The sequence below is a fragment of the Saccostrea echinata genome, unplaced genomic scaffold (genome assembly GCF_033153115.1).
Source record: "Saccostrea echinata isolate AGI-Se365-2 ecotype Australia unplaced genomic scaffold, CSIRO_AGI_Sech_v1 ptg000007l, whole genome shotgun sequence".
NCBI classification, from domain to species: Eukaryota; Metazoa; Mollusca; class Bivalvia; order Ostreida; family Ostreidae; genus Saccostrea; species Saccostrea echinata.
In genome coordinates, this window is record NW_026889756.1 from 1,063,768 (window position 1) to 1,082,260 (window position 18,493).

At 32.9% G+C, this 18,493-nt stretch overlaps 1 protein-coding gene and 1 pseudogene across 1 annotated transcript; one reads left to right on the forward strand and one right to left on the reverse strand.

Annotated features, from left to right (window-relative positions):
- Positions 1–1,305: 1,305 nt before the first annotated feature.
- LOC133180820 (short-chain collagen C4-like) lies at positions 1,306–9,204 on the reverse strand (annotated as a pseudogene).
- Positions 9,205–16,608: 7,404 nt separating this feature from the next.
- LOC133180821 (U-actitoxin-Avd3k-like) lies at positions 16,609–17,817 on the forward strand. The gene is made up of 2 exons (XM_061315279.1): positions 16,609–16,721; positions 17,576–17,817. Exons 1-2 carry the CDS (start codon positions 16,640–16,642, stop codon positions 17,797–17,799), a joined length of 306 nt encoding a protein of 101 aa, XP_061171263.1. The 5' UTR covers positions 16,609–16,639; the 3' UTR covers positions 17,800–17,817.
- The last annotated feature ends 676 nt before the right edge of the window (positions 17,818–18,493 follow it).

An 18,493-nucleotide genomic window follows, 5' to 3' on the forward strand; every position in this document is an offset into this window, starting at 1 on the left:
TCTCAGATTCAAATGAATTGGGAATCATTACATGTATTCCAAAAGCAGAAAAGGAAAAACAATTTCTAAAAAAAAAATGGGTGATCCATTAGTCTTTTGAATGTGGTTAATAAAATAGCATCAGGATGCATTGCTGAACGAATGAAAACTAAATTGGGCAAATTGATAAACAGAGACCAAACTGGATTTATTAAAGGTAGATTTATCGGGGAGAATATTAGACTGAGATATGATAATTATAATGCATTATACAGAATATAATCAAATACTTGGCTTATTGATGTTAATTGACTTTGAAAAAGCATTCGATACAATTTCATGGAATTTTATTTATCAAACTCTTGACTCTTTTAAATTTTGGACCTTCTTTTAAAAATTGGATTAGAACCTTCTATAATGGTATTAAATAATCTATTACACAAAATGGATTTTCTTCAGACTATCTTTTCCGCCGAAGAGGCTGTAGACAAGGCGATCCAATCTCACCATATCTGTTTTTGCTATGTGCTGAAATTCTTGGAATCTTAATTCGAAATCATCAAGATATTCAAGGTATAACAATTGAGGGTGAAGGGTACAAACTTTCGCAATATGCTGATGATACCTCTTTTATCTCGGATGGAATTCACTGAGAATTAGATTATTTTGCTAATATGTTTTGCTTTTCACGTATATTATGCAACATTCATTCCTCATTTAAAAAATGAAAAGAAAATTGGGGGTAGCTTTTCTTGCAGTGAAAAGGGGGCATAGCAAAACACAATCTAAAATATAATCAAAATTAAAATATGATCTAAAATCTAATAAGTTATTTCATATGTCGCAGTGGGTTTACATAACATCAATAAATGAATTTTATACTATATAAGTTCTCAAAATTAAATACTTCTTACATTATGAAAGAATGTTCTCTCCATCCTTAATTTTGTTTAACACACAACGTTGTTTTACGTGGAAAAGAGGGGGAGGGGGTAAAAAAGGCGACAAAATTTAGAAATTTAGTACATGTGATATCATATATTACATTGGAAAGTAAAATTTGGAGGGATGTATTTAAATGATTCATATATTTTTTTTAAATCAATCTATTGCATACATGCATATTTAAGTCATCAACAAAACTGGTGAATAAACATTTTCAAGGAGATAGATTCCATGTGTTTTCATTTGGTTGCAGTTGTTGTTAAACTCAAAAATTAAAACAAGATAAGATAAGACTGATAAATCTCTACTTAGAAATTGACAATATCTCAAAATAAATTAAATTAAATGTGGATTGAATGAAAATAAATGTAACAAAGTTGCTTATTAATCATAACATTTATTTATTAAAACACAAGAATTAATAGAAATGCCAGAATTAGTGAGTTTTCAACATGGACAGTCCATACCTATCAGTATGCAAAAAAAGCGACATATTTTAGCGCTATTTGACGTCATTTTAATTGTGTCGTTATTGTATTCAATTGTGACAGCAATCAAGGATACTGTGCCGCGTTTGAAATAACGCTGCGTGAAAACGTATGCGCAGATCAAGTAGATTGGGCCTCTTTAACTCCTCGGAATCTCATTAAGATAAGTGTATTGAGGAAGAGGGAATTCGAACGGGCATTGAGAAATAATACGTCGTAAAACTAAACGGTGTCAGCACCGGATGATCATATAATGTCTTTTTTATTCAATGATAATTTGGCAAATTAACAACGCATCAAACTAAAATTTTCAACACTTTTTTTAACTTTTGTTGTTTTATGTTCTTTATAAATTTTGTAATCATCAATCACTAAGTATTAATTATATCGCATCAGTCCAAGAAGAGAACCGCTCGTACGTAGTAGTAATAAGCCGCAAATCCTACCCTCATTTTCTATCTTCGAGTCCTCTGCGTCTATTACAGAAAGGTTTGATTGATTGATTGATTGATTGATTATGTGTTGTTTTCACTCATATAGAGACATCATCAAATACCGGTAAAGGGCTTCAAATTTAGACCTTTACTCGGCACTCAGGGCCATTGAGAAGTTGGGGTTCTTTATCATGCCAACACCTACAATGACAAGGAACCTCGGATTTTAAGGTCTCATTAGAAGGACCCACAAGTTTCACTTCAAAGTGCTGAGCGCTTGGCGAAGGAACAGTTGCTACCTTATTTTTTTATCGACTTAGGTCAGTCACGGCCGTGATTCGAACACACGACCTTCTGATCACGGAGTGGGCGCTCTACCTGACTACTAGCGTCTGTGACGGCTTCATGAGTTTGATATGAATCACTTTCTTTTAACTATAAGCGTTATGTTCTTTTTTGTTTTTGAATTATCCACCTCTTATATCTGCAGAGAAGTTTCATCTCCAAAAAGTTTCTTTCCGTTGCAGTAATTAAAGATTTAGGGCAATCACAATTAAAAACATATAAAGAAAACAGGAAACATTACAAATGTAAACAAAAATATATAAATCATGGCGGTATCCACAAGATAAACACTATGGCATTGTAATAAGTAAGTTGTAAGTTGTCAAGTTATTTTGAACACACAACACACGTAAGTGGTTTGTTCTCTATGTAGGGACTGCACCTTAATGCACCGCATCGTGCGACTACTGGGTAAATTAGCTTTCCATTCTTATCTTCAAACCCACCTGGGACTGACTGTATATTTTCATCTACACATATATATTCTGTAGCAGCAGCGTGGTCATGGAATCCAGCTCCTAAGTATCCCTTATACTGCAAAGTCCATCCGTCATAACAAGACATTCTCCCAGGAATCATGATAGAGTTGGTGCCAGTTTTAGCCTGGCAAACACTGCAAGGAACGTCTTGTTGATGTGCATTTTCTCCGAAGAGGTTGCTCTCGTATTCAGTTCCAAAAGCAAAAGCCAGATGCACAGTTGCTGCTCAATTTCCCCACTGTGGATCCTCTGGGAGGCAGATATAGTTTGAAGCTGCACCTTTATGTGAATAATGAGAGCCAGCAGCGTAACCTGTTGACAAAAAAATCAAATATTAAAAGTGTAATTAATTAGATTGTAAAGTTATACATTACACTACCATTACGTCTAAAATCTGGGCATCAAATTAACATCACTCTATTTTCTTAAAGTAATGCATTACATCCTCATTACTTTAGTAAATTACATGTAGTTTTGTAAAGTAATGAATTACAATCACCATTACTTTTTGGTTTGATGTATGCAGATATTTTATTCAGAGACGATTTCAAAATTTCAATGTCCTACAAAAAGCTTAAGGTGTTATGTCCCTCTGATAAGAGAGATAACTTCCGAAGCACATAAATTCAAAAATATCCGAACATTCGTTTTATCAGGTGTTATTTTTTTAAGCCATTAACTTGATTCACCATAATATTCCCACTTGACAATCACACCCTTAAGCAGAAAGTTTTAACATTGCCCTGCATTTTTTGTACCTATAATATATTTGATAATTATTGATAGTATTCTTAAAAAATGCATCCAGTTTATGTTCCTGTTACAAATTGAAATATTTCTATTTTCTTTATACGAACTGAAAGAGTTAATTATATAGTATAATTACGGTGAATAATGTAAAGTACTTTTATTATTTTTTTCTATTTTTTATTTGATGTTTTTTTTTTTACAAATAGAATAAAATAAAGAAAGATAACTCTTGCTGATGACTACATGTTTTTACAAGCATAGACTAACAACCTGATATTCTGACTTAAAAAATAGTTTTCTGATATAATTTTAATATGTTTGGCACTAAATTTTATTTTTATATTTACCTCATATTTTTGATTTTCTATTGTGATAATAAATTAGTGCTATTTCTAATTTTTTTGGTCAAAATTTTTTCATAACATGGTTAGACATATAAATTAGTTTTGGAAAGAGATAGCCCCGCTTCATACCCCAAACTTTTCTATTTTAATTCGATACTTCTGTCGTTGATAAAAAAACAGTTTTGGGATTTATTTTATTGTAATTTAGAACTTTAGGGACTTAAGGCCTTATTTAACATTTTTCATCAAAACAAATTACCTATTCAATTATCTCAATTAGCAATAACAAAAAAATATCTTGTACAATACGCATTTTTTTTGCTATTAGCAGTGTCAACCTACAGAGACTTTTGGGTTCCTTACCTCCGACCCCTGCCCATTTTTTTGTTTCTTTCCCAGCAAAAATCTTTTGATTTTGTCCATTTTGAAACATATTCAATACACTGACAAGTATAAGGAGTTCGGAAGTCTAACTGTACTTAAAAATAGCTCTTATGTCATCTATTCCTTTTCGTTATAAGAAGTTGCCATGGTCAGCTCCAGCTTGACCAGCTCAGTTAATGGGTCATAAACACTACCAGGAGATAGAGACGAGCACTTTTTTTTTAGCACTTCTCAAAAACAATACATTGTTAGGGTATTATATAATCCTAGAGGGATTTTGTGTTTTCTTTACACGGTATACATCAGGGGCGGATTCAGGGGGGTTTGGGGGGGGGGGTTCGGGAAAACCCCCCGCCCAATCGAAAAAAAATTTTTGCAAGTGTCATTTTAACAATATCTTTCATAAATGAGACTCTATCCACATGATCCAAGCCCATTGTTTTACACGAAGAAATCCCTTTCCGCTTGACCGCACACAATACACAGGTACATGTAATCAACAGTACAGAGTTCATGATAGTCCGTGCAGCTGTGATGACACAAGGTCATACACTAACAACCAAATTACGGTATTGTTTTGGCATTGCTAAAGTAATATTCTTTCAAGAATTTTCTTTCTTCGATAATTGAATATTACTTTATTGAACTACGTGAATAAACTGTGATAATTATTATTATTTAGATAAAAAAAAATTAATTAATACAATCAGGGACGTATATACTATAGTATAAACGTCCCTGATACAATATTTTCATGATTACTGGGAAAGTAGACCCCTCGAGTAATAATGGTTTACCAGTTGTTTACGTTGTGACCTGTACCAAAAAGCACATTGAAAGTGTACCGTTGTAGATGGAAGTTACAATCCAATTTTAAAAAGCAAAAATGCAATTGTTTTTTTTTTTTTTAAATTACAGTTCAATGATGTTTGATAAAACCCAACTATTGGTTACAACTTTGTTATAATGAATTGTGATAAAACTGATATGTATAAAGTAGAGATCCTATCCAAACGAGAATGGGCCACTTTTTTATTGATTGTTTTTCAAGACCTTTTTTTCAAACACGGGGCTATTAAGTGGATTAAAAAAATAGAATTAAAAAGTGCATTTATGTTAGAAATTATAATCCCCCCCCCCTTCAATGAATAAACAATAATTCCAACATTTTCCCAAAATAATTTATATTTATTCCTCAATATGAAATATCATTATTTGTTTATATTGCAAATTATATGAACAGTATAATCAAGTAGTTGAAAAGAGTAATTATTATGGTTTCTACACAGAATCCAAATTTTCTAAGTGTTGGGAAAATGCACATCATGCAGTTGTATTTTGGTAGTCAGAGCTTCACATGCGACACATTAGACATGCATTTTAAAATGAAGAATTGGATATTATATATCAAATGGTAATTTTATTTTATCAGATTTTACTTTTATTTTTTTTTTTTTAAAGTCTCATTTTTTCATGTTTACATGGAAGTTAAAAATAAATCCCCAAAATTTCAATTTTCTGTTCAAATTCTTGAAAATTTGGGTAGGTCAATCTTGAAAAACAAGTGGCAAAAAACTAAGTAATTCAATCTAAAATGCTGGAAAATGCACCATTTAGAGTCATTTTTCAAGAAAATTTCTCGGGGGAGGCCCCCCGAACCCCCACCTATGGGAGGGGGACACCCCCTCCCATGCCCTCCCCCTTCGGCCCTACGGGCCTCAAAACCCCCCCACATGAACTTCTGGATCCGCCACTGTACATGTACCTTTACTTAGTGTACCTTTCATATGAATTAGATTTTAAAATATTTAACATTAACTCTTCCGAGTATTAAAGCCATTCGGTGATATAAGAAAAACAACACAAGGTTTATATTCACAACAACTATTGAAAAAAAAATACTGTTTTTCAAAATTTCAGTAAGTTGAAAAAAATAAAATCTTACCCAATGATTTTGTTTCATATACAAAATAGAAGTTATAGCAAGAATATTCATGCAAATATTTTTAATATGGTATATTCATGATAATTTATTTGTTGTTAAGTGCAAGAAGGTCAGCATTCATCTTTTAGACTACAAGGATTAATTTATCTATCCGACAATGTTAAGGCTTCCCGAAGATTTAAAATAATTTTGAAAATAATTTTGCATTGCGAGGTCAGTTTTGATTCAAATCTGTAAGTTATGTACTTAATCACAGCCAATTTATGTAGAGGGTTTCCTTAGCACTTTTGTTACTTTATCACATGACTTCGTTGGTCAAGTGGCGATCATTTATTTATTTAAACCGCTACAACACAGCCGATAAACTCTATCATTATTTAGTTTCTGTTAAATAAATAAACTCATCGTATCTTTGTGAATTCGAATGACTTGAGATAGGCTGTATTATTCTGTCAGTAGGAGTAAAAATTCAATTCATTTAGTCAGGTTATTCTATATCGTAATCTGCATTAAAGCGAAACCATCACATATTTTCCGCAAGAAAGATACATTTTGAAAACAAAATACTCTTAAAGATTTTTTTAACTATCTAAATACATCCTCATAAATCACCAGACTCGTTGATAAATACTACATAAATTTTACTTCTATCAATGGGTATAAAAGACTATATTTCAAAAGTATACGTTTGGTAAACATTTTGTACACGCTGAATTCAATTAAGGGTGCCATTCATTCTGAGAATATTTCATAAGCAATACTAGTCCCCTACCAGCAAGTATAATCTGGTTCCCCCTTAAATATTAAAAGGGTTAAGGTGGACTCACATATTCATTATCTGCAAGCTTTTTATAAAAAGTGCGGAACACTAAGTTGGGCAGATAGACAGACTGACAGAGGGAAAGACAGCTGGAGAGACAGAGATGGACAGATGTGGACGAGAGGTAGAGTCTCCTGCGGTTTCATCAGTAGGAGACAATTAACTGAAGTATTTTAAAATATTCGGATATATAAGATTTATTAATACAATTAAGATACGTGAGTTTTGCAATAACACACTAGTATTTAACATGCAGTTTGAAGTAAAGTGTAAATATTATTCCACTCTACATGTCATAACAGCTCAAAATTGACTTGACGTTATATTCCATTATGACTTACGTCAAATATCGGTAGTTCAGAGAAGTGAAGGCAAAGACTGGACTTTGATATTCTTTGGGAATCCTTATCTTACCAGGATAACCAAAACTATTTATACTAAACCTGAGTATTTAATTGCATAAACTTATCTTTCCTTTTTTAATACTTTTTTTTGAATTACATATAGCAGTAGCTTAGTTCAACATTTCAAACTATTTTTCAAGTGTAAAAAGGCTTATTTTATCAAACATGAAGTAGACTGCAATGTTTTCTTCTTCTTTTTTTTTTTTTTTTAAATTTCAAAGTGTATGATGACAAGCAATGCACACTCTAAACAGATATATGTAAGAAAATTCGCCGTGAATTGTCACTATGTTAAATTAAATCTCAACTTCAAATAGTTCTCACAAAATAAAGCGTGAGAGATGGAGAGACGAAAGAATGAACAGAAAGGCAGATGCGCGACAAAATGATCATTAAGACTCGCCCTGCACTGCAGGCGATGCAAAAATAATATTCTTTCCTTTTGATATCTATCCCCTCATGAGTATGATCTTCGTATGAACAATTTCTAAAACGAGGTAGGCAACTGACAAATAAGTTGATGATTCAAAGATATCAACAATCTTGGTTTACGTCAACATTTTGAAAATTCCGTGGACACTACATTTTTTTTTTTAATTTAGTCTGTCGTTAGATCGAATATTGACTAATGTGTTTAATACAATTTGTAAGGCCAATATTTTCATACTGAATTGACTACGTATTTATCTATTTACTCAATCATGCCAAAGGGCACACGACGGGACATTCTTACCCCTCCATGGCAACTGATCTCAGCAGTTTTCAAAGGTCCATGTTTGCTCTGCTTACAGCCTATTTTGTATCTTGAACTTTTGAGCATGACTACGGTTCGATATCTTCACAATTTCATTATCTCATGGAGAATTAACACAATGTACCTTTATAAACTAGCAACGACGTCTCAGGACAATCTGTTCTTCCCCATCTTGTGTACACTGGTCCTGAAAATGTGAATAAATGTACAGAAAAAAAATAAAACAGATAGAAAGGATGCTAAATGCTGAACATGTACTTTAAATTCTGCTGTAAAAGTAACGTAAAAAACCACAGGGAATATATTTCATAGAGACTATAGTAGGATTTAATTATGTTCAAATAGAAGAATTTTTTTTTCTTTTTAAATGGATATTTGTTTTTTTCTTTTGTTTATTTTTCTACTAAAACACTTATTGAATAAGTTTGATATGCTTAAATATATCAATTAAACACAGTAAATATTTCTTGTAAGCAAAACAAAGAAATCTCGATCCCACTTTCTCTATTTTTTATACGAAGAATCGAATGGAAGCATATACCATGGGACAAGAGGCTTACCTGAGTCCCTCTGAAAAACACATAAATCTAATCCCAGATATTGTGGCCCACCCTAGCCTCAAAGGGTCATAGCATAATCTTACTTGAATAAACACATTCTAATGTAAAACGTTGATTCTCTATTGTGACACCTGCCTATTTCGGGGATAGTGGTTTTAGTAAACTAAAATGTACCTGGGGATGCCTGCATCTTATCACATTTGAAAAAAAAAGATTAATTGAAATTACAATACCCCGGTACAAAAAATATGATCATTTCATGAAACCTCTCTCGAAGGATCAAGTTTACTTTTGACTTTTGTTCACACTATATAACATTGTGTATTTAGAGAAATACCTTTTACCTGCTAATGGCTTCCTATCGAGACTTTCTACTTTCGTTTCCAGCTCTTTATTTCTCTGCTTTATGAGCGTTAACTCTTCATCGCGTTTCTTAACTTCCTTATAAAGTTCATTCATTTTAACTTCGAAAATGTACGCTGCTCCAAAGACAAAAGCAATAACTAGCCCGGCAACACATTGTTTGATTGCCACACTAATTTTCAAATCCATTGTGAGGATGTGTACTCAATGTGTTTACTCTAGTGGATACATATAGTGTACAGGGACAATTAACTAGTGCTTGACTCTTATGGAACGCCATTACTGCCTTGTAGCATATCTGTACAGATACACTATGACAGCTAGAATTGATTCAGTTTTCAAATGAAAGTTAAGTAAATTATCTTTATATGAGCATTTTATGTTTGTTTGTTTGTTTCTTGTTTAACGTCCCTCTCGAGAATTTTTCACTCATATTGTGACGCCACCACTTGCCCACAAAGAGCTGCAATTTTTGACCTATATACGGCACTCAGGGACATTGAGCAGGGAGGGATCTTTTTCATGCCATCACTTACGGCTACATGAAACCTTGGTTTATACTGTCTCATCCGAAGGATCGGTCTTCACGTCCCACAGTGGGATTCGAACCCGCAACGTGAGGGTCAACTCCTTACTCCGCGTATCTAGAGCAGAGGCTCTAACCACTGCGCCACGCGGGCGACAAATGAACAATTTAAAGAATGTTTCATGTGTTTATAAGCTAGTTTTCATACTTAACACTAATTCTTAATGGAATAATAACAATAATAATAAAAACTCCGTGCTCGGTAAACATAATGAAGCAGATTTCTCAAAAGAAATATATTAGTTTCTGCAATCGCTCGTATTTGTTGCATGTCAGAGATGTGCAAAATTTAAGAACAACATAAAAATGTCAGTACTTTTCTCAGTTTATCAGTATTGGACTTTTGCGAGAAGCACTGACTTATACACTCGACGGTTTTTTTTTTCTCATTCAAGAATGATAGGAGGCAGAATAACACAACATACCTTATTCGTGAGGGATATTATCTCCTTTCAATCTCATTATCTGAAGGGATCAAATAAGGAAGAAAAAAATCATTCCGAAAGGAAAACATGGCAGGAGTTGGTCAAGGTGGGAAGGGAGTGGGTCTAGACAATGAGTATATGCTTTGAAATACCACATAATTATAGTTTAATTAATTGTTAAACTAATTATTTATATCGCAAAAGAGCCTCCGTATATTGTCCTAGTGTAAAAGTAAGTCGCCGATTGTAAAAGTCAGCGCTTCTCGCAAAAGTCCATTAGTAGTTCAACGGTAATCATTTTTTCAAAACACTTTAAAGTGATAACATTAATTTTGCAATCATGTTTTCCCCTGCCTTTCAGTATTGGATTATTGATACCAAGACAATGTTTCTTTGCTAGCTTTCTTATCAATCAGGATACCATTTTAGGTAAAAGGTAATTTTTTTTTCCATATTTCTCATAACTTTCTGTGATGAAACCTGATATGACATTTTCGCAACCGCATTCCTTGTAAAACATGTTTTAAAGTACCATCCTAAATGAAAATTATGGATAATAAGAGATAGTATTTGTCAAACTATTATTACTCGGTCCCCGGGCTATTGGCTTCAAAATATATGTTTATCCTTACCTTATAAATAACGAAATGTGACAATGCTTGAACATTGTGATTTCAGGTTGTCCGATCCTCATGTTCTGAAAATCAGTTAGGTTATTGAAAATGCTTCCAAAATTGTCTCTAAATTCACAAAGTAATATGTATTTACCCATTGTATTTCTTCAGAATTTGTCATTGTAGTTTTATGTACGGAGAATTTTTAAATCTAAAATATGTTTTCAGGAAATGCGTCTAAAAGCACCAGCTATGCATTTTTTTAATTGAAAATTGATTAACAAAATTAATATATTTAAGGGAAAAAAGGTACCCAGGTATTTGGAGAAAATTGCATGTTTGTTAAATCTTATATAGTATTTTTGTTCTTCAGTTTACTTCAGTCGTTATAAAATACATGTACACAGTGTGAAAAGCTTGTGCTATCATTGCAAGTCATCACAGATTATTTCTAATTTCATAATATGCTAATAACCATTGGTATTTAAGGCTTGTTTAAAGAAAATTGATTTCTCTGAAATGAATTTATTTTTGTGTTTTATAGGGTACAAAGTTCATTTCTTCACAAGAACGTTTCTATGACTTCAAAGAACTGTGACTCATACAGAGATGTATGGAATGAATATTGTTTCACGAAAAAATTCAAATTCAAGCTTCTTGTTGATACTGTTTTGATTAAATAATAGTTTTTTGAGTTATCGTTCCTGGCTGAGGAGCGGATAGCAGTGAATGTTTTTGCATTAAATTTTAATGTTCATTCAATAAATATCACATTGTAAGTAGAAGTATTTATTTTGAATCGCTGTTTAACTTGTAAAACTCGCATTATAAGATAAGATATTCTTTATTTCCCCCAAATTAATGGAGAGTTTGTATGATCAAATCATTAACTAATGTAACAACACAATACAGTTGAGAAAACATATTTATATATGTACAATTTTCTAATAGACCATTACAGGTTTCGACAATCTATGGCAAAAGGCTTTTGTTTTTTATATACTGTTGAGGCAACGATTATCATACGCTTTCATTTTGTAAACGATATTTTTTTTTAAAATCTGTGCCTTAAACACAACCCATTAATGATCAAAACTGTAAATCAGGACCTTGATCTTCAAACAAAACATACTCATTTACATCAAGTGTATCTAAAATGTCCTAAAACATAGTTTCTCTGTCGTCTAATAATGTAAAGCACTTAAACTCAAGTGCATATTATAGTTATATGTTAACTTATTACAAAATTTACAAAATTTAGAAACAGTTTTCATCGATGAAAACTGAATCAAAAAATTGATTAACAATCTTTTTGAGGGATCCTCTCTAGCTATCTGCCTCAATATATTTGGGTTTATGCATTTTACTGAAAAAAGACATATCAGGATCTCCAGACAAAGCAACACGTCATTGTTTTTCCTCTGCTGACCATATTATTTTGATGATCATTTTTGAAAATTCCTTTTGCTGTATATAATGCCACAATTGTTTTCAAACACATCCAAGAGATGGTATTTGCTAGCAGTTTGTAACATGTGTTTGGTTGCAAAAATTTTTTCATATACATGAACATCAGAAATAAACTTATAAATCTGATAATGTACAGAGGTTTGTTCTGACCTATGGAGTCTACCTAAGAAAAGTAGGCGACATTTATCAATGTAACCCTGTATAGTCACCAATATTTAAGATGTATATGTTACTCATTAACATTTTATTTCTTACTTTTTTTTGTTTTTTTTTAATATTTCATAAATTATTGGATTTGTTGAGTGTCACGGATTGGAGCTGATGTACACGTGTTAGGACGGGAAATAAAGCAATAATGCCGCGGGAGAAATCTGGTATCTTGTATCTCCTCTGGAAAACAAAAGACGAACAAAATTCCAGCGCCCCCACCCCCCCCACCCCCCACCCCCCACCCCCCCCCACCCCCCAAAAAAAGTGAGGAAACCCATACTATGTAGGATGTTGTCCTTCCAAAGGAGCCTGAAGATGCCATGGAGAGTATCCTAAAAAAATACTATAGTAAATAATAGCTAACCATAGTAAATCAAAGTTTCAGATTATCACTATAGTAAATCAAAGTGTCAAAGTTATCACTATAGGTTAACTATAGTTTTCATAGTTTCAACGTTATCACTATAGTTAAATATAGTAAACTAAAGTTAACTATAGTTACAATAGTATTTTTGTAAGGGTAACTAAACTGCAACCAGTATCAGTACCTGTTTGTGCGATGATGAACACATCAGGTACCGACTAAGAGGAAGCGCCTCAAATATTGCTAAGTAAGCCCATTCAAACATCTAGCATTATTTTTGGAAAATACTTATGCAATGTTTGGGAATAAAATTTCAGTCCAAATCTCTACGTTTCCGACTTTTAAGTTAGTTGGAGAAAATTCGATATTATTTTGGAAGAGAAAATATATTTTTGTAGCAACTCCAGCAATAATCCTTTATAAATGTCGGAACTTAATCAAATACAGGAAATGAAGACCAAAAATAACCATATGCAAAAAAAAAAAAAAAAAAAAAATAAATAAATAAATAAATAAATAAAAAAAAATAACTAAATGATCTTGTATTTGTTTAAATTGTTAATAAATGATTAAATATCAATGTAATAACCCAAGACATACTTAGAAACACAAATACAATACAAAATTACAACCAACTTTTAAGTGCACCGACTTGTCGGCGGGTATAAAAGGGAGACTATATTGGCAAATGGACAGACGCCTTTATAATCAATATCAGCATTTATTTATTTGTCCATACTCCGTCTGTACAAGGGCTTTCTTAAACATTTGCAATGTGTCAGATTGGGGGCATCTAGAGAAGAGGGTCTTGGTTGAAGAAACTATAGACAATTCCTAATAGTTTTGAAAGGCAAGCAATTTAGGATTCATTTGAGTCTGCTATGCACGCAAACGCAACACTCAGAGATGTAAAAAAAATAAATATGTACTTGAAATCGCTCCTACAAAATGAAGCCCTTCATCATCATTAAGCAACAAAAACTACAACAAAGCTGTTACAACATTGCAAGGAAAGTATGGTCAAACCCATAAAATTATTCAAACATACATGCAAGCTTTTGTTAGAATGATTAATTGATTGAATGCTGTTTTAAGTCCCGTTCAAGAATTTTTCACTTATATAGAGACGTCACCATATAACGGTCAAGGGCTTCAAATTTAGACCTTACTCGACACTCAAGGCAACTGAGCAGTAGGGCTTCTTTATCGTGCCAACGCCTACCGTGACGCAGGGCCTCGGTTTTAAAGACCTGCAACTTTCACTTCAAAGTGCCGAGAGCTTGGCGAACGAACATTTACTACCTTTTTTTTTTTATCAACTTAGGTCAGTCGCTGTCGTGATTCGTACACACGACCTTCATTTCACGGAGCGAGCGCTGCAAGCTTTGTTTGATATTCCAGCTCAAACAACACTTTACTTAGTCTCCGTGGCTACTATGATAAGACGTAAACTTATGTACAGGTCTGAAATAAGTTGGCCAGGCAGAACACAATATGGTTCATTAATCATCCCTGTCATCTTGAACAAGTACGACAAAACCTAGCGAGAGAGAACACATCAACCAACTGGGCACAAAATTACTCAATGCGCTATTAAATGAATTTAACATAAAAGAAGTTGGAAGATAACCAGAGATGGTGGATGGCTTTTTTAATACAGCTATATTCTTGACAAATGCTAGGCCATCTGCTAATTCGAAACCAAAGAAGAATTCAATTTCTCACAAGAATTAAAAGGTTTTCTCAAGAAACTGGACACTCAGTTGTAATCTGCACAAAAAGTAAAAAAGCGCTGCAGCAAGAATGGCCTATACAAAACGAAACAAATTATGTTTCAATTGTCTTGGGAACCATAAATTAATGGAATGGAAATCTACAAGAAATTGTAAGGAGTGCCACAAGCGTCATCACACTAGCTAATGCGATAAGAATGACATATCCAACAGGCATGAAAATATAAACAACTCCTAGGAGTCTCAAAATAATTAAGGACCCTGAGGTAAGCAATTTGCATTCTTTTTTAACACAGAGAGCACTAAATATTATGCTGAAAACTACAATCGGAAAAGTAAGTTCAGGAAAACAGAGTGCAGAGGCCAATATTTTGTTAGACGAGGGCGCACAGATTTCATTTATCACAGAAACTCTTGCCAACAGATTGAATTTAAGCACAGATGGAAACCAAATCATAGATCTTTCTGGATTTGGAGAACAAAATCGACAAAGGAGACAGAAAACTGAAAAACTGAAATTAGCAATGATTTACCTTAAAACAGAAGATGGAGAAAGCTTAGTTTTAAATGTTCGAATCATTCCAAAAATAGCAGCACCAATGCAGATACATATCAAATCAGTCGTTAATCTGATATATTTACGTGGACTTGCCACATCGAATCGTACACAATCTCAGACAATAAAGAATCATTTGAAGTAGGTTTGCCTACTTAGCGGAGTAGACTATTATTGAAACATTGTTGGGGATAGGATCATTAGAGGAAATGGACCCACAGCAAAAGAATCTCGACTCGGATACCTACACTCTATTCTAACATATCAGGTGCAGATTCAGGCAGGGAGGGGGGGGGGGGGAGGGGGCTCCCGGCGCCCGCGCCCAATATATCCAAAGAAAATATTTCAAATATAGTTTCACTATCATACGTCGATGTATCAAAGGTAAAATTACACTCATTTTGAGTCAAAATAAAGTGGTCTGTTTGCTGAATTTCAAAAGCTTACGGGGTCGCTTTCGGATGACCAAATGGGATAGTGTCTTGGACCCATTAGGGACGCTTGTGGTCCCCAGACGGCTTCCCACCTAATAGTGTCTACCCTAACTCAAAACCCTGGATCCGCACCTGAATGTTATAGTTTTATGCCAGTTAACAAGAAAAACTGAAATACCAAGAAAAATATAGATATACTTATGTGACCAGTCGACAGGGGATGCTTACTGAATACTACTCTATTGTATACATATTGCTACGCCATTATTTTCACTAATTAGTCTACGGATTTTTCCCCCCTTTGTCCGATCATGACAAGGGTGTGACAGGTCGACCGGTATTTCTTACTCCTCCATGGCACCTAATCCCACCTGTGATGTTTTCAGAGGTCTATATTTTCACTGCTCCCAATATTATTTTAATGGACTTTTTAGCTTGACTACTGTTCGTTATCTTCACATTTCATGTATGTAGAACAAAAAACACAGATAATCAAAACACACTGAAAGATTACTCACACTAATTACTTCACATTCATAAATATTATTTAATCTGAGATTGAAACAACCTTAAGATATTCATACAATAAACGTCGTATTATTGGAGATAATATTTTGAACTTTTTGTTACTCTTTTTCTGCGTAGGCATGTGAACAAAATTTGAATAATTATGTTTAAAGATATCTGTATGTCACTTGCAGAAATTTCGCTATATGAAAAACTTATGAAATATATTTTCTCTTCATCGGTGTGAAATAGGACATCTTTATTTGCTTCTTCAGAAAAAGTAAAAGATTGGAAATTAAAATATTAAATACACGGGAAAATGAAATTTTGCAAGTAATTTAATGTTTACAAACTCTGAGCTTAAATGACCTGTCAATGTGATTTTGAGATATGCCAACTCGAATAACTGTCCACACAGAAAATGATTTAAAGAATATAAAATGTGGCATTGATTTAATGATGTTACCATAACATTATTATTATTTGCAAAATATGTATTTTAAAGAAATGCATTGAAACAAATATGATTATATTAACTGTGTAACATTTATAGAGTTCTTTATCGAGGATGAACATCTGCTGGGAGTAATGATCTAAAATTTGCAATGATGTTAAAACATCGCCGAAGGTTAGGAATGATTAACGTCCATAAAGAGGACTATTTAAAAACAGGTGGTGTCTCTGGTATTGTATGGACAGGAAAGCAAACTGCAGTTTTTAAGACTGAATTCTGAAAACAGCCCAATATGCAGTGGTTTCTATGTTGTCTGCTGACTCTAAATATATCATTGGTGACATGTTATCTGGGTATAACTTATAATTTAAAAGGTATGTCATTATGTCATGTTTTTAAGATATTTTTAATAATTATTGTTTTTTTTTTTCTTTTTGGTTATTATTTTGGGTTTTTGGGATTTTGGGATTTTTTGATTGTTTTTGTACCTGTTTGTTTTTCTTTTCTTTTTTTTTCTGTTCGTTAACTTTGTTATTTTATTTTTAATTTTGTTTTGCATTGTTTTTGGCTTTTTTTGGTTGAATATATTTCGTTATAGAAATTTCATTTTATATTGTTTGAACGTTTCCCAAAAGATTGCGTTTGGCAGTCATGGACGTCGCACTGAGAATTTATACGCGTAGCTTATTCTGTTCTTTAAAAATAAATGCTATAGCTAGTCTGTTTACGCTGATTTAAAAGCTTTATAAATGCAGTGTTTTCAACATTTTTCTTGAAGTCTCGAGAGGTAGATCTTTGATAAATGAAAAGATTTTGAAATGCAACTTTAGTTTTCATAATTTCACAACAAAACTGTAAAATTTCTTGGCTAATACTGAAAAAAAGCTGTTTTTTTTAAGGCTGACTTTATTATTTAAAATATATTAATAGATATTTGTTGATAAATAAAACTAAGATGATTGGTAAACATTCTAAAGTTATATTTTTTAAATTTTTTGGAAATTTTAGGTTTTACTTGAGGGCAAGAGCTTTGATTGAAAAGCGAAATATATATTAAAAATGAATAACCAAAATGTGAAATATTTTTAGAACATAGTCCCTTCCTTGCGCCAAAAAAGTCGGTGGCCACACTGTCTGAGGAAAGATTACTTAATAATTTCTTATTTTATACATTAGATATCTGGGAGTTTACAGTATTTTATTTGAGCAATGCTGTTTTTTTTCACAGATTGCATGGATATTCCCCCTGTCAGGTTTTGTGGTAAAGTCGCCAGGATTAGACCTCCCATTGTCCTTTACTTCTACCACAGCAGTAATGGTCAATGTGAACCGTTTCTATGGTCCGACTGTCCAAACGCCCACTCCAAGAACTTATTCCAAAGCAAGAGCGAGTGTGAGACTGTCTGCAAAGATCCATTGACCGTCATAGATATCAATCAGGAAATGCAATAAATCGTTCTTTTTCCTTCTTCAAGAGAAATAAAAATCTATATTATCAAAAAAAAAAAAAAATCTTAGTTTGTATGTGTTTGATATGCTTCAGCTAAAGTGGGCTTTTGGTCCGTCACTAAAACAACCGAAGTAAGAGCAGAAATGCCCAAAAGAAACTTTGCATATTAAACATGATTTTTGAGAGTATAGATTCTAAACTCTCTGTGATTAGACGATCAAATTTGACTGCTTCCAACGCATCTGGTAAATCAATTGTGCGCATATTGAATTAAATTAAGTTAAATCTTTGCTTCTATTAACTGAAAACATCCTGTGAATTTTATTTTGGTATGTTTTGCAATTTTTAAAAATTAAAATACCCTCTCTTTATGACACACTTATTTTAAGGTGCAAATATTTTAATGTTACATGATATATCAACATTAAGGTTGTTTCTGTGAACATGGAGTTTTCGCTCACTTTTCGATTAAAATTACAGCTGAAGGACACCGCACTCGTTGTATTATGAATTGTTCTGTCGGATCAGTAATATTTTACACTTTTGAACGTTGAGATAGTGTACATAGATGTTAATACAATACTCTTTGCTCTTCTTCTTAAAGGTAATTCTTATCCTCCTTTGATCCTGTATTGCACCTAGTGATTTTTTTCTATTTAATCTTTCTTTAATTTTGCCTTTCACTTAACCTTTAAT

Bases quoted from the DNA above. Each gene is read 5' to 3' on its own strand.
- LOC133180821 (XM_061315279.1), top strand. From the start codon at position 16,640: ATGCAGTGGTTTCTATGTTGTCTGCTGACTCTAAATATATCATTGGTG. The intron at 16,722-17,575 runs GTATGTCATTAT...TTTTTTTCACAG, and splicing joins TATAACTTATAATTTAAAAG to ATTGCATGGATATTCCCCCT.